The sequence below is a fragment of the Phaenicophaeus curvirostris genome, chromosome 1 (assembly GCF_032191515.1).
Source record: "Phaenicophaeus curvirostris isolate KB17595 chromosome 1, BPBGC_Pcur_1.0, whole genome shotgun sequence".
Taxonomy (NCBI): domain Eukaryota; kingdom Metazoa; phylum Chordata; class Aves; order Cuculiformes; family Cuculidae; genus Phaenicophaeus; species Phaenicophaeus curvirostris.
This window is the reverse complement of record NC_091392.1, coordinates 25,764,851-25,780,678: the sequence shown is the minus strand read 5'-3', so window position 1 is coordinate 25,780,678 and position 15,828 is coordinate 25,764,851. Positions and strand designations below refer to the sequence as shown.

General features: G+C 40.4%; 1 protein-coding gene across 3 annotated transcripts in view; it reads right to left on the bottom strand.

Moving 5' to 3' along the window:
- Positions 1–7,503: 7,503 nt before the first annotated feature.
- ASZ1 (ankyrin repeat, SAM and basic leucine zipper domain containing 1) overlaps positions 7,504–15,828 on the bottom strand; it is a 38,139-nt gene continuing 29,814 nt past the window's right edge. Inside the window, exons 10-13 of one of the 3 annotated variants that reach the window (XM_069850980.1) lie at positions 15,372–15,484; positions 10,135–10,240; positions 9,572–9,673; positions 7,504–7,762 (exon numbers count right to left, since the gene is read on the bottom strand). In XM_069850980.1, coding sequence (XP_069707081.1) covers positions 7,622–7,762; positions 9,572–9,673; positions 10,135–10,240; positions 15,372–15,484 — 462 coding nt within the window. In that variant the 3' untranslated portion in view covers positions 7,504–7,621. Of the gene's footprint in view, positions 7,766–9,571; positions 9,674–10,134; positions 10,241–15,371; positions 15,485–15,828 lie in introns of all 3 variants that reach the window. The other 2 variants (XM_069850987.1, XM_069850994.1) reach the window with 2 other exon arrangements.

Below are 15,828 nucleotides of genomic sequence, written 5' to 3'. Positions count from 1 at the left end.
CCTCAAGCTCCGCCAGGGGAGGTTCAGGCTGGACATTAGGAAAAGATTTTTCATGGAAAGGGTCACTGGGCACTGGCAGAGAATGCCCAGGAAGGTGGTTGAATCACCTTCCCTGGAGGTATTTAAGGCACGGGTGGATGAGGTGCTGAGGGGCATGGTTTAGTGATTGATAGGAATGGTTGGACTCAATGATCTGGTGGGTCTTTTCCAACCTGGTGATTCTATGAATCTATGAACATTCCCATCCTTCGACTTCCCTGTGCGCCCTTCCCACTGCTGTTAGCAACAGCTCCAGTTGTCACAAGAACAGCCCCAGTAAGTCAAATTTCATCAGCCATGTCTCACCCACAAGAAACCCAGTCAGGCTACTGCCACAGAAGACAGCTGCTGCCCTTGAACTCCAAGACATGAGTTGTCTTGTCCTTTTGCACCAGCACAATTCCAGCACCAGCCCACACACCAGGTGCACAGAGGCACTGGCACCTCTTGCACAGAGAGTGGAGCTCCCACGGCAGCAGCCTGTCTTCACTCCATGGCAGCTGACGGCTACCAAATAAACAAACTCAAGAACAAGAAATTTAGCAATTTTTTTTTTTTTTACTTAGCATTGTCTATGTATGGCAAATACAGGATAACAAACATGCCAAACAATGAACCATAGATGAAGATAACCCAGTTCAAAGTCAGCCCTCAGCTGTAACAGAGCCAAACTCTGAAGGTTGCCAATTAACTTAGGGATTGCACAGTTCTTGTTCCTACAATATGCCTTCCTTCAGTTGTTAACCCCAGGTGAAAATCCTGGACAAGCAAGGTAGGAGTACCCTTGAGATCTGCTCTTCAGACAGCACACTACAGCTCTGAACGCATGCAGAGAAGACATCAGTCTGTTGCTCACTACGACTTCTTGAGATCACAGACACAAACCAGATGTAAGCAAGTAGCATTTCAGGAAAAAATACAAAAAAGGCAAAGCTGTATCAGCTGTTGAGATGGTTAACACCCACTTCTAAATTCAACTTAAAAAAACCCCAGAAACCGAATACCCCCAACACCCACCAAACAACCCACCCCATTATCAGACAAGCTTTTGGCAGCAAAGATTTTGGGTTAAGGGCTACTGAATTGCCCAGAGGGAACTACAGTTCCAATTAGTAGCTCCAGCAGGTCTTAAAAGCAACAGGTGACCTAAATAAACTATTACCAGTGTGAAAAAAACCTCACCCCAATCTTCAGCTAGTGGTCAACTTCAGTTACTGAGATTTAAGAGAGAATCCTTGGATCAGCTGACAGGGAACAGAAATGTCAGTGAGAGAGAGTACAGCAAATTCCAGCAGTGTTTTAGAATCCTGCTACCAGCCTTCTCACGTTTGCAATAAAAGGTTGACCCACTTGGTTCTTCTGAGATACCCTTCTGTATGAACAGGAGCATCTTCACCTCTGACATCCACACCAGCAGCTCATGAATGTCACCACCTTACTCTCCCAGTCATTTACCACATCTGCATTCCAGCTGTATTGCTCTCCAGATTTTCTCTAAGCATTACACTCTGTGCTGGCCTTACATTCGCGTTAAGAGAAATGACCTCCACTAGCCACTCTCTCTTGTTATACAGAACGACAAAAGGTGTAAGGTTGGAAGGGGCCCTGAGGGACCTTTTCCAGTCCAGCTGCCTGCTCAGAGCATGGTCAGCCAGGACATTGCTCAGGGATGTGTCCAGTTTTGAGTACCTCCAAGGACAAAGAACTATAACGTCTCTGGGAAACCTGCTCCAGTGCCTGATGAGTTTTTGTTTCCCTTATGTTTAAATGGAATTTCCAGCATCTGTTTGGACCTGTTGCCACATGGTCGGCCCCTTGGCACCACTGAGAAGAGCCTGGCTCTATCTTCCCCATCCTTTCTACCGCACCCAGGTATCTATACACATGGATAATACATCCAGAGAATTCTCTTTTCCAGGCTGAACAATTCCAGCTCTCTGAGCCTCTCTGTGTAGCTCACATGCTCCAAACCCTTCAGCATCTTCACATCCCTTCACTGGACTCACTCCAGTATGTCTGTGTCTTGCTCAGGACCGGACCCAGCACTCCAGTGATGAGGAGAGGGCAAGGATGACAGCCTTGACCTGCAGGTGATGCGATGCTGTTCCTGATACAGCCCTGGAGAGGCTGTTGTCTCTCCTTGCCACAAGAGCAGACTGAACTTAAAAAGCTGTATGTGCTTTCAACAAATATTATGCACACACGGTTTCTCATCCAGTCAAAAAATCATGCAATGTGCAATACAGACGACAGTGGAGGTACCAGGAACACTGAAAGTCCAATTCTTTCATACCTTAAGAAATTAATGTAGTTAAACCTGTATTTCTACATACAAATGAAGACTTTTTCAGAAAGGCTGAAGGGATGGAAGACTCATCTGAGAATAATAATTAGTAAGACACCGCCCCCCACCTCCAAACCCTTAAGTAGAAGGCATCTTCCCATATATAGCAAAGTCAGTAGCAAAGCTTACAAGAAAAAACTGAAAATCCTTCCCAGAGGGATCCCTGCAAGTCCCACTTACAGGGACTCTGTGTTACATGAAACGATACCATTTGAATCAAGATAAAAATGAAAAGTAATTTAACAGCTATTAAAGCTGTTAAAGATACATACCACGTTATCCATTTAATGCCAGTAATATTCCATTTCATACCTCACCATTTATAATTTCTGGTCTGTAAAACAGAGAGCCCCATTAGCTAGAAATTCTTGTTTCTAAACCAGGGAAATATACATTTCCAAATATACCTTTCCCCCCTGACCTCAGAACAAAGACATGACAGTAGAAGTCTTTACTTGCAGAAACCTGCAGTTTCGATAACTGCTAGACCCTCCAAGGCCTTTTATCCGTGCAGAAAGATTACCCCCCATATGAATACCACAGACTGCAAGGAAGCAGACAACATGCACAAGCTATGGATCACTTAAGTCACCCTTTCATGACACACAGTGAGATGGATTTATTCAATTTATTCTGAAAGGCACTTGTTTAGCAAGGCTGAAGAATCAAAAACTTTCACTATTTAAAGCCTAAAGTGGCATTTGTATTACTTCACTGGTAACACAGCAGCTTTATTTGGGAAAGATGGCCCTGTAACCTTTGCAGAACTGCTAGAACAGAGAAGGCAAATGCAAGCAAACAGCTTCTTACGCTTCGGAGTAAGTTACAGCTTTGGGAACACCTGAAAGGGTTCAAGGATGGCAAGAGGACAAAGAACAAATAGCAGAGCTCAAGCTTAAATCTTGTCCCCAACAAGGCAGATGGATGAAGTAGAAGAAAAACCAAACATAGCACTTCTCTAAGTCAATGGAGAACGTAATAAAAAATGCTCACTTTCTCAATTTAAGAACGCACCTACCCAAAATTACTGTCTACCATCTGCAGTAGGTATCTAAGAGGAATACGTGGGCAATGACCTACAACAGGCCAGGTATTTCAAGAGTCAAATTTAAGAGTGGGGTAAACTCCAAAGCACAAGAAGAGAGACACAAGACACACAACCTGTTATTTGTCTTGGACAAGACCAATTTGAAATAAAAAAATCTTTTTTTTTTTTGGATCTCCACGGGATCACCCAAGGCCCTAATTTTACAAAACAGTCTAAAGATTCAGAAAAGGCCATTGCATCAATACTTGCCATAGCAAGAGAGGTTAGGTATCCTGTGGTATCACAAGTAGGAACCTCACTGCATCTTTAAGCATCTATGCATCTGCAGGATTTGGCCCCAGGTCCAATCCACTCAAATCTTCCCACATCTCAATTTGCACTACTGTAACAGGAGAACAATATCTTGCAGGGCTGTGAGGCTTACCTCCTTAATGCATGTAAAGCTCTTTAGCACTCTCCTCCAATCCCCTCATAGATGTGCAAATCATTGTATTCTTACTATTCTGAGGTAATGACTTTAATTTGATGACTTACAGAAGGAGGCCTCTCAGCAGGGACATTTTCATCTGAAGGCTCCCTTATGGGTGCTGGTAGGGATGAGAATTTTGACAGCACAGCTCAAAGGCCAGATGTTGAAGGAATCTCTTTCTTTGCTTTCTGCCCTATGACAACCATATCGTGATACCTTCTCAAACAAAGAATCTGAAAAGAGGCACTAAACAACATGAAAGTGAATAAAGGACCTTCAAATTCATTGTTTAAGCCCAAGTGAAAACATTTTTTTTTTTTAAAGTAGGTTAAAGTAATCTTTGTTTGGCTCTTCACATATCCTACTCACACAACACAGTTCATGATCAGTCAGTTAATGAGACAGCTCAAACTAGTTACTCCAAAACCCTGGCCTCTCACGTGTGGCTTTTGCCATTCTGAACACTATTCCTGAACAGCGCACGATGCTAAGGACGCTGCTGGCAGAAAGCCTAGGTTTAAATCAAATACTGTTATCATATTTTTGCAATTGTGATTATAAGCATCTGAAATAAGTGATCCACAAGATGACTCAACAGGATCAGCTTCTCCAAATGTATTTTGGAGGTCAGCTCCAAGAATTCCGACTTTTGACTAACTTCTGCAAAATATATTTTATTATAACTCTCAACCTCTGCCCCATCCCTGGAAACATTCAGGATCAGATTGGATGTGGCTCTGAGCAATCTGACCTAGTTGAAGATGTCTTCACTCACTGCTGGGAGGTTGGACTAGATGACCTTCATGGTCCACTCCAACTCAAACCATTCTAAGACTCTAAACCAGAACACATTTACCAGCAAGCATCATGTATTATTTTTTCCCTCATGGGTATTCTACACTGATGGCATCATTCATATTGTTACACTTAAAATTTAGTTAAACACTGGAGCAGATTCCATATTCATCCATTTCATATGGATGGTCACATTCAGAGAATAGTGGTCAATGGCTCAATGCCCAGATCGAGATCCGTGACAGGTGGCGTCCCTCAGGGGTCTGTACTGGGACCAGTGCTGTTTAGTATCTTCATCAATGATACTGACAGTGAGATCGAGTGCATCCTCAGCAAGTTCGCAGATGACACCAAGCTGAGTGGTGCAGTTGCCACACCAGAAGGATGGGATGTCATCCAGAGGGACCTGGACAGGCTGGAGGAGTGGGGCTGTGAGAACCTCATTAGGTTCAACAGGGCTAAGTGCAAGGTCCTACACCTGGGTCGGGGCAACCCCGGTTTCAATACAGGATGGGGGATGATATCATTGAGAGCTGCCCTGCAGAGAAGGACCTGGAGGTGCTGGTTGACGAGAAGCTTGACATGAGCCGGCAATGTGCGCTCACATCCCAGGCTAACCGTATCCCGGGCTGCATCAAAAGAAGCATGGCCAGCAGGTTGAGGGAAGAGATTCTGCCCCTCTATTCTGCTCTTGTGAGACCTCATCTGGAGTATTGTGTCCACTTCTGGAATCCTCAACATAAGGAAAATATGGGACTGTTGGAACAGGTCCAGAAGAGGGCTACAAAGGTGATCAGAGGGCTGGAGCACCTTCCATATGAGGATAGGCTGAGGGAGTTCAGCTTTTTCAGCCTGGAGAACAGAAGACTCTGAGATCTTATAGCGACCTTCCAGCACCTGAAGGTACTGCAAAGGGAATGTTGACAAAGACTTGTAGTGACATGATTAGGGTCAATGGCTGTAAACGGGAGAGGGGCAGATTTAGATTACACATAAGGAAGAATTTCTTCACTATGAGTGGTGAGGCACTGGAATGGGTTGCCAAGGGAAGCCGTGGCTGCCCCATCCTTGGAGGTGTTCAAGGCCAGGTTAGACAGGGTCTGAGGGAGCCTGATCTAGTGGGAGGTGCCCCTGTCCATCGCAAAGGGGTTAGAACCAGATGGTCTTTAAGGTCCCTCCCAACCCAAACTATTCTATGATTCTGTGCTACATGTCAAAGTTCTCACAATACTTGTGAGCCATGCCAGCACAGGGCACCTGCATGTGAACTGTAATTCAAGCCAATTAGAGAGGGAGCATTGTCTAAATCTCTCTCTCTCTCTAAAGGTTCCATGTGTATGACAAGCAGTTAAAACTGCACTTCGTGGATTTTTGTATTTCCACAGACTTTTCCATTGCCGTTATGATTCCTTTTGCAATAAGCATCTTGTTGGTTTAGGATTAATTGTAAGATAATAGGAAGAAAGAGAGAATTATTTTTTAAATATTTCCTTTTCTATACTTTCTTGGTTTAAGTCAATATGCTGATAGCACATGCACCTCACGTTCTGCTGGTAGATAGTGGTGGTAGGGAATATGGTTTTCCTCCTATAACCCAAAGTTGGGAACACAAAGAAAAAAAACCCAAACAACCCATTCCCAATTCCTCTGGCCTCACCACTTTGCAAGATGTTCCTTGCATTGAAACGTGGGAGAAAAGGAGATAAAACAGTATGTTTCCTTGTTTCTGCAATTAACACCCAACATAGCTTTCCAAAACAAGAAGCAGAGAACAACTGACAGCAACTGGAGCACCACTGTGGTTTTTATCTTCTCATCACTAGTCTCTGGAGGGAACATCAAAGATTAAGACTCCATATATCTTTGAAAATGGAGGTGAGCTAAAGCATGACACATCCATTGAGGCTTACCTTCTTCTAAGAGTGCTTCTGTTTTCTCTTGACAGAAAGATGTCCCTTCAGAAACATTCAGCATTTTTAGATATTTACTCAAGTCTGCTAAAATCAACTGCTGTGATTTGGATTACTTATACAAACTCTCCTTTTTTCCCCAACATAGCTGGTTTGGTAACCAGATGAAAACCAGATATTAATGTTTAACTGCAGAATTAAAAACACCTTTTTAAGCAGAGAAAATATTCAGAAAAAAATTACTCTAAAAACATAAAGCTGCTGTAGTGAAAGACTGTGCCAAGAAAAAAAAAATCAGACTGCTATGCCTTCTAAATTGTTTGCATTCTTATAGCAAAGGACTGCTAAGATCCTTTTAATAGATGTGATGAAACTCTTAGTACAAGTAAGTATCCCTGAGGAAACAGATTTCAGGCATAATTTGAGTATCATAGTTCAGTAGGAAACGACTTTTTAGGCAACCTGTAACAGTATCTCCACAGCCCTGTGATTGTGACAAAGAAAGAAACGATGCTCCTCATCAGGAAGTTTTTCATATTATAGATTCATATGAAAAATTGCAAGAGGGAAGATCTTTATCAACATAAAATTGCATGAGATACTCCAAATACTTTAAACCCTCCCAACCTCATAACCACATCTGCATCATAATTTTAAATACAAACTTAATGCAAGAATTATTTGCTTATGTTAATCTCTGAACCACAGCTAAAGGTAAAAATCAAGTTAGTAATTATTAAACAATGATTACAGCTTTATGCCAAAAGAGAAAAGCAACTTTGACAAGATTTTAGACCTACAGCCCATACCAACAATAACTTTGAAAATAAACCCCTAACATAGCAGTTTTACGTTTTAATAAATTTATTTCTAGATCAAAATGCCCACTGGATGCAAACACTACAGATATGATGAGAAACTACACAATTTTTCACAACTGGCTCAGCTGCATATACTGAACAGAAGCATAACGCGACCAAGTACTCCCAGAAGTATTCATAGTGCTAAACTTAAAGTCAGGTCTTCTTTACTACTAACTTTATTCCGACGAAAAAACCAAATCCAAGCAATGCTACTGCTCCCATTTTCACTAATCTGTTTTCCAAGGTGAGTGTTTTTTCTTGAAGTTTCACTTGGCTGGGGTCATTCTTCTGTTCCTGCTGAGGCAGATATTAAGTTCATGTAGAAAGTGCAACAAAGGAAAAACAGTGTAAAAGCTTCTTAACTATGTAATAAAGCACCCAGTCCTAAGAACCTGCATGCATCTAGGATCGATACTATTTCTTTCTCACTGTCTCTGCCCTACTTCAACTGAAACAGATGTATGCAAACCTTTATCTTACCTGATGCTTAATCATTCTATAACACATAATAGAAAAACAAACCGTTTACAAACTTTATTCCTCAGGAGTAAAGTGCACTGCTAACAGATGCTACAAAAAATCTAGTATGATCATATTTAAACTCAAATTATCAAATGTTTTAACCTAAACCTAACTAAAACAACTGTTTATTAAAAAAGCAAGTCAAACATGTAACAGATAAGCCTTCCTGGAAATTGAAGGAAAAGCAAAAAAGTATCTTAAAAGCCTGCTCGAATACAGGCTTGGTGGAGCCTTGTCATTAAGTGCACCAGAGTTAGATTCCGATTCCCCACCTTAGTTTATCATGCTTAGGAAGCCACCTCATTTATCGTGCTTTCAGAAATTATACTCTACAGACATAACATGTACTGCTGCCAAGTCTTATAATGATTAAGCTTAGCAAACAGCACTGAAGATTTCAAGGGAATTCATACAAACTTATTATCTAAGAGGTTTAACTGCTGCACTTAAATTGGCACTTCTCATAATAAACATTTCAGTGCTCTACTCATTCAGGAGTGCCTCATCATAAATTAAGCATCACAAAAGCATTTTGTATTGAGGTCTTCATCACTGAAATTCATGAAACACTACAGCATTTTAATGACACATTTTTGATGTAACAATTTTGATCACTAATGTCTGACACCTCTGTTTAACACTGGGTACAGAGCTGCTCTGCCTCACCTTGACAGCTATAAAACCTTAAGTACAGATGAGAGCAAAGCCAAGCAGCACCTAACTCAGATCCCCACCAGCCTTTGTAACCAGTCTGCACATACAGGAAGCAAACGCATAAATAAAATTGATTTTTGCATATGCAAAAGAAGGAGCACAATAGCTAAAAAGCTCTTTGCCACAACCTCTATCTTCCTCTTAAATATATTTGGTGCTAGGTGATTTATTGGGAGAAGGCTGTTATATTACATTAAATTTACTTAAACTGCAGGAAATTGCATTAGTAGCATTATACTCAAGGTCCAAGTTCCACATGGCTTCGTTCAGCAACAGATTCCTTTCTGACACTGATGCTCCATTTACACTATCCCAGCGGCCATTCCTTTTACTAGCCTATTACTTAAAATGACCCCATCTGACAAGAGGGTGTCACTGTGTTGGTTTGAGAATGACTGATGTGGTGCTAACATCTAGCCTTGACCTCTCCCACCCTCTTCTTTTGTCACTGTGCAGAGTTATCTGGGATGCCTCCCATTCAATCCATAAAACCTTAGTATCTTCCTTGTGAGTCAATAATTCCAGACAAAAGATTCCTTAATTAAGAAGTAAGAGTCCAAGTATTCAGAGCTGCATTTATGCTAAGGTGGCTGTCCAAGAGCACAGGGATACATTCCACCTAATTCTTTCCTGCCATAGAAAAAAAAAATAAAAAATGACCATGCCTTCCCTTGGAGGCTGCCTACAGTGCTGTGGAATATCCTAGATTATTTCTCATTCTGTCTGTGGAAAGGGGGAGAGCTGGATGTAATGTCTGAGTTACAGCTAAAGAGCCTGTGACAGACCAAGGTACAAAACATCTCACTGATGGATGCTCCACAAAGAACCTTGTACGCCGTATTATCTGCTTCACTCACACATACCCACCTTCTCCACCAGGTCCTTCAGTTTCATAACTTCTCTTCCCAAGTTTTCAATATTGCAAATCAATTCTTTGCAGATTTCAATAAAACTTTCAGTCGGTGCCCACTGCAGCATTACCATCTGTTAATAGTTATTTGCCAGAGTTACTGTAGATTATAGTTTAATATTCTTTAGTTAACATATCATAAAAGACAGTATGAGAAAAAATTTGTAACTGCATTTATGCTGGGGTTTCATTCTATGATTTATGCACAACAAAACCTACTGTTCTCCATCAGCCTTTGTGGGAACCTTCTGTCACCTTAACCCCCCTAATGAGCAGAAACAGAAAGAAATCGATTTATCTCCTTCAATTGTGCAGCTCAACTCTTTGAAATAATTTTAAAAACCTTTGAAATAGTTTTAAAAAGCCTCCTTTAGAGAAAGCACATTGAATGCCTACATGCAAGTATATAATAATCAAGATGGTTGATGAGTATTCATATTTTTCATTCTTACAATGTCGAATAATATTCTAGAATAGAAAAATACACTCCAAATTCATCTGTTTTTCTTTGGTTAAATACCTTCTGAGAATTTTTCAGGAAATGCTTATTTGTGGTCTGCACAGCAATAGTCAGCTTGCTACACTCTTTATTCAACTCCCGAAGAAATGTTAGAACTTCATCTTCGCTACAAAAATAAAACAATATTCCATTATTTGTTAAGGTCTGTAACTTTTTGCAAGCTGAACATCATCTATGCATTTCCAACATTAGCTAGCAAGTCAGACACGCAGTTTCATTGAACAAAAAAAAAAAAAATCCACTGCCATTTTAACACATGGTAGTTAAACACTACATTTAATGTCCCAGTGATGTTCTGGTGGTGGGTTTTTTGTTTTGTTTGTTGGGTTTTACCGGTTTTCGGTTCGTTCTGCCCTCCCTTAGAAGGACAAGTCGTCCTTAAGTTATCTGCAATATTCAGCTAGTAAAATACACCGGAAGATGAAAAACAGTCATTCAAAAGCTTTTCAGAAACATTCTATTAACTTCCACTTCTGTTTCTAACCTCTCATCAATCCTGTACTACCAGCTGCATAAGTAGTTTTGTAAAACTATGTGTAATAACTGAAACACTGTTTTCCCAAGCAGGTGTGCCTACAGATCAGCCTTGCAACACCAGAAATAGAGAATTTATAGTCAATTTTGTGCTGACATATCGATATTCCTGATCTGCAGTTTGCATTTTTGAGGAGATGTATGTGTGGGGAAATCTGGTTTGTATTTGGGAGCCAGGGCTGAAATAACTTGGTTAGAATCCTTTAGTCTGCAGCACAGTGGGAAAAAAAAGAAGAATCCAATAATACTGACTTGCTCCCTGGATCTGGAAGTATATTCCTTAAAGCCTAAAATATCTGATGTTATCTACTTCAAAGAAAATTTATATTTGGTGTTCAAACAGAAGCAGGAAGACAACTTTAAAAATCAGTTAGATCAGTATCTAAGAGTGGAGAAAAGGATAGAAAAATTTAACAGACTAATTTCAATGCTAAGTTCCTAGAGCCTCCACATGACACAAACTCAATATATTTTACTGGAAACCTCAGCAGAGAGTGTTAATAACAAGTCATGGTGCTGACCAGAAAGTTGTTGGCATTGATCGAGCAGAGAAAAAGGGGCAAGAAAGAAGATCATCCATTTGTTTTTACAGAGTGAGCTCTCAAAATCTTGAACTCCTGAGAAGTGCCTGCACCTCCAGCAGAAAAGTTTCTACTGGCTATAAGCCATTCAGGTGAGTGACAAGCAAGGCCAAAACAGGAGACAATTTTAAGGAGACTGTATGGAGGCCTCTGAGACCTTACAGAGGCCTTCCAGTACCTAAAGGGGGCCTACAAGAAAGCTGCGGAGAGACTTTTTACAAAGGCATGTAGTGATAGGACGAGTAGGGATAACTTTAAATTGGAGAGAGGGAAGGCTTAGATTAGACATGAAGAAGAAATTCTTCACAATGAGGGTGGTGAGGCACTGGAACAGGTTGCCCAGGCAAGTCCTCCTCCCTGGAAGTGTTCAAGTCCAGGCTGGATGGAGCCTTGAGCAATCTGGTCTAGTGGAAGGCATCCATGCCCACGGCAGAGGCGTCAGAATTGAGTGTTCTTTAAGGTCCCTTCCAACCCAAACCATTTTATGATTTTAAGTTCCTATTGCAGAACTTCTTGTTACATTAATGGGAAGAATCTGAACAAATTAATTCAGACCCAAACATTTCTGTTTCCCCTAGGGAAATCTGCTACCAAACCTAAAGGGTCATTACACACTGGCAGAGGCTGCCCAGGGAGGTGGTTGAGTCACCTTCCCTGGAGGTGTTTAAAAGATGGGGGTGGATGAGGTGCTGAGGGACATAGTTTAGTGATTGATGATGATCCTGTGGGTCTTTTCCAACCTAGTGATTCTGTGGTACTTGTACCACCTTGCTGCTGCTTCTGATGGCAAAAAGGCGTACATGAAATTTGCCAAGCAGCTAAACTAAGCCACATGGCAGTACAGTGCAAGTATCTAAACAGCGACTGAATTTAGCCCATCATCTTCAACTTTGGCACAAGATCATTAATGAGCAAAGTTTCCACCACTCCTCAGGATATCTGTGACGTGCAACACTGCTGAACTCTTAAGAACTTTAACACTTAAAACAGAAATCTATAAAATCATCAGTAGGGATGCTGGAGGTTAAAACTCAAGCCTGTTCATATCTTTTTATGGAGATCAGGAAGTAAGAAAGCTTAGATTGTTTTTATAAAATAACTTACTAATTTCAGAGCAATATAACTGAACTGAATATTTAAGGCAAAAAACATCCAAACATTAAACAAAATCATATCTGGAGAAAGTCTGAAAGTTTCTCCCACTTTAATACAGTCTAACCACATTCATGAAAACTTCCTTCTACTTAAAGATAACTTTTTAGCTGGCTAGGATCAGTTATGGCACCTTCTGCATTTTGTGATAAAGAAAATTATGTTTTTGAATTCTGGAAGGATCCTAAGCAAAAATAATCCACATCATGGGCATGAAATAGAGAGTAAATAAAAAGGAAAAGAAAAACAGTTACACTTCTTACACTTCTACTTCATTATAGCAGCAATAGTTCTTAAAAAACATTTCCATATAATTTTACCTGCTGAAGTGACATCTTCTTATATTTGCAAATGGAAATAATTTTTTTTTTTTAAAAAAAATCACTTTTTAAAAGAATTAATGGCTGTCAAAACACCAGTGGCTAAACAGAACTAGACACTCTGTGAGTTTATAATCAATCAGTTCAACATTTTCTACTATGTTAGTTTTTCTATGACTTAATGACTGATTTTCCTTCTCACAGAGTGACTTTGAACAAGCGGGAAGTAAAATCTTTATATAATAGCATGTAAACATAGCCTATGATTTTAGTCTCCAGGTCAGATTCCTAGAATACATGTCAAGCCATTTTCTAGAAAGCTATGCAGTGCTTGCCATAACTGAAACACTGTCATATTTTGTGTATGTAAATCTTGAATCAATCAATCATTTTTGGGTTAAGAGAAATACATATGATCTGAAACAATACTGTACTAGGAATTCCATTTGTCACTGGTGTATGAGACTGTACAGGACATCATGTGCTGTTTTACTGTATTATTTTGTGTTTCTCCACTTATTCCCTCTGTTCAGACTTTTAAGCCTTCTGTTTGACTGTATACACTAAACACCACGATGGACTAATCTGAAAAAAGCATGTATTTCTGCCATAAAAATGCATGAAGCTTAAACTGGGCAAAGTCCTCTTAAGCTGCAGCTAATTGACCCCTGCTGAAAAGCCAATATCCTTTTCTAAAGGTGCCTGACTTGGACAGCTAGATACCCAGTAGGCCTGGCCTACGACCTCAGCTCAGCAGCAAGGCCTCTATTCTAATAGGAATGGCTCAGGTGCAGTCAAGAGTATTTATGGTGCATCCATACCGTATTGGTTTGCAGCCTCTTGTGTGGTGGAACTTTAGTTCTTCAGTCTTACAGCACAGGTACTAGTGTGCATCTGGATTCTCTTCTGGAACTACACAGATATTTGCTTTTGATGGAGGAAACTTCTCACAGACTATAGAAGTAGCATCAAGGTCCTGTATTAGGACATGAACAACCTGCTCAAGCAGACCACTTCAGTCTTTCAAAAACGTCCTCAAATGCCTCGCATGTCCTCCCACATCCCACAGCTCACATGTTGCACCACGCTGCAAAAACGTGCCTCAAGCAGGCTGCAAAGCCTCTTTTGTATAAACACAGTTAGGGAACGGACACAGGCACAGAGTTAGCATCGGGAGCAACTGGTGTATGTAAGAATGACAAGACAGAAGTGGAGCATGTACTAGACAGGCTCATGTAATCAAGGTATGGAGGACAATGCTATGGCAGGACCACATCATGACATGACTGCTAATAGCCAGCGCCAGTGCAATTACATGGCCTCCAAAGGATGGTGACTTAATGAACTTGAACCCAAGCACATTCTTCAGTCCAATAAGCAATGTTACTAATGAAGAGTCCAGCCTTATAGTACCTAAATAATGCAGACAGCTCTCCCCAGTGCATCTGACAGTAGCAGCACAGCTGTCTGGTCACTAGACAAGAGGGAGGTAAACACACTTTAAAGTGGAACTGAAACCTTATTTTCTAGATGATAGGAAGTTATTTAAAGAGTGGACTGGATGTAAGGGGGAGTTTTTTCCAGCCAGGCCACTGCAAATAAGGCCACACAATGCTATGCAAATGGTGGTGGGACTGGGAAGAAAGAAACAAGAACTTACTAGTGATGCAGCTATGGTATGAATAAGGAGCAGTATCTCCAAGCCAGTCCGCTCCAAGTTGAACACACAGTCCAACTGGCTAAAGCCTCTGAAAGGCAAGCCACCATTTTCTGGCTGAATTCTAAAACTTTTGCAAATTAAAATATCAAACTAATCCTATTTTCAGGAGGAATTCTTCTACAGTTCTGAGAACTATAAAGAAGAAAGATAAACACAGGATCTAATTTCCAGTCTAGGTCTCTCTTCTGAAGAAAGATATTTACACAATAAAATAGAGAAGAAGCGGTTTAAGAAATCTTAAGACACCTCTGCATTTGCTATAGCCTTCATTCTTCTTTCTGTGCTGGGTGTGTGAAGTGCTCTACCAGTGCTTAGGAAAAACCCCTGAATCCATACAGAAGTTGCATTTATGATTTAAGACAAATCTGACTGCAGGACTAACAGAGCCTGTGTTGTCTAGAGACACAACAGAGAATTAGAGAGACCACATCACGTGGGATTCGTAAGTGTCCATGACACCTGAAGCATGGAGAAGCATGGAGGGCAAGACCTTACTTCCATGAAGAAATAACAAAATCTGCTCACTGAATTCTATCAGAGAAATTATAGATTGAGTTCATAGTGGAGCCCAAGAAACCAGTTTCAGACTTTATGATACGAGTGCAAGGTACGAAAACCCTGTACAGCGAAGCCATGGAACTCTTTAGATACAAAGAAAGAAGTCACCATTCAAAAAAGATGGCCTAACTAACGGCATATAATGACTATATAACCCATGAACGGATTCCTACAACAGGAATCTGTTTCTGACTTTCTTTGTACACAGGACACCTACCATTAGCCCTCATAATCCTCTAACTGGCATACTCTCATTAACATTATGCATGGGATAAGGTGCGAGAGAATTTTACCTTTGAGCAATAGAAAGCAATGCGGTCACCTTAAGTAGTCCCTATTTCACTTCCATTTCCTTAGATATACAGTTAATACCTCAACTCCAGCTTCATCACTTTAGGGAGGTCTCCAATTCTTCTTTCTTCCACTTGTAGCTCGTTAGTAGCATCTAGAAGTTTCTGTTGATCTCTAGGATTTGTAACGCCAATCTAAATTTTAAATTTAATTGAAAATATGATTTAACTTTAATACTTGTTAGACATAACAGTACAGTACCATTTATTGTGCAAGCTTCTAATTATTAAGAGTCAAAAGAATTTATTGCAACCAACTACAATGTATGTAACTGCCAAAGAAAAAATAAAACCACAGAAGTTATTCAATGATGCAAAACAAAATTATAAGAACTGAGGAAGTGCCAAACTGAAATTGCTCAGGATAATAAGAAATCTGTTTAAGACTTATTAAAAAGAAATTAACAGCAGTTTTTATAAGTGCCCCAGTGTTGTTAAGATGTTATGCTCCTCAATTTCAGATTCATCTCAGTCATCTC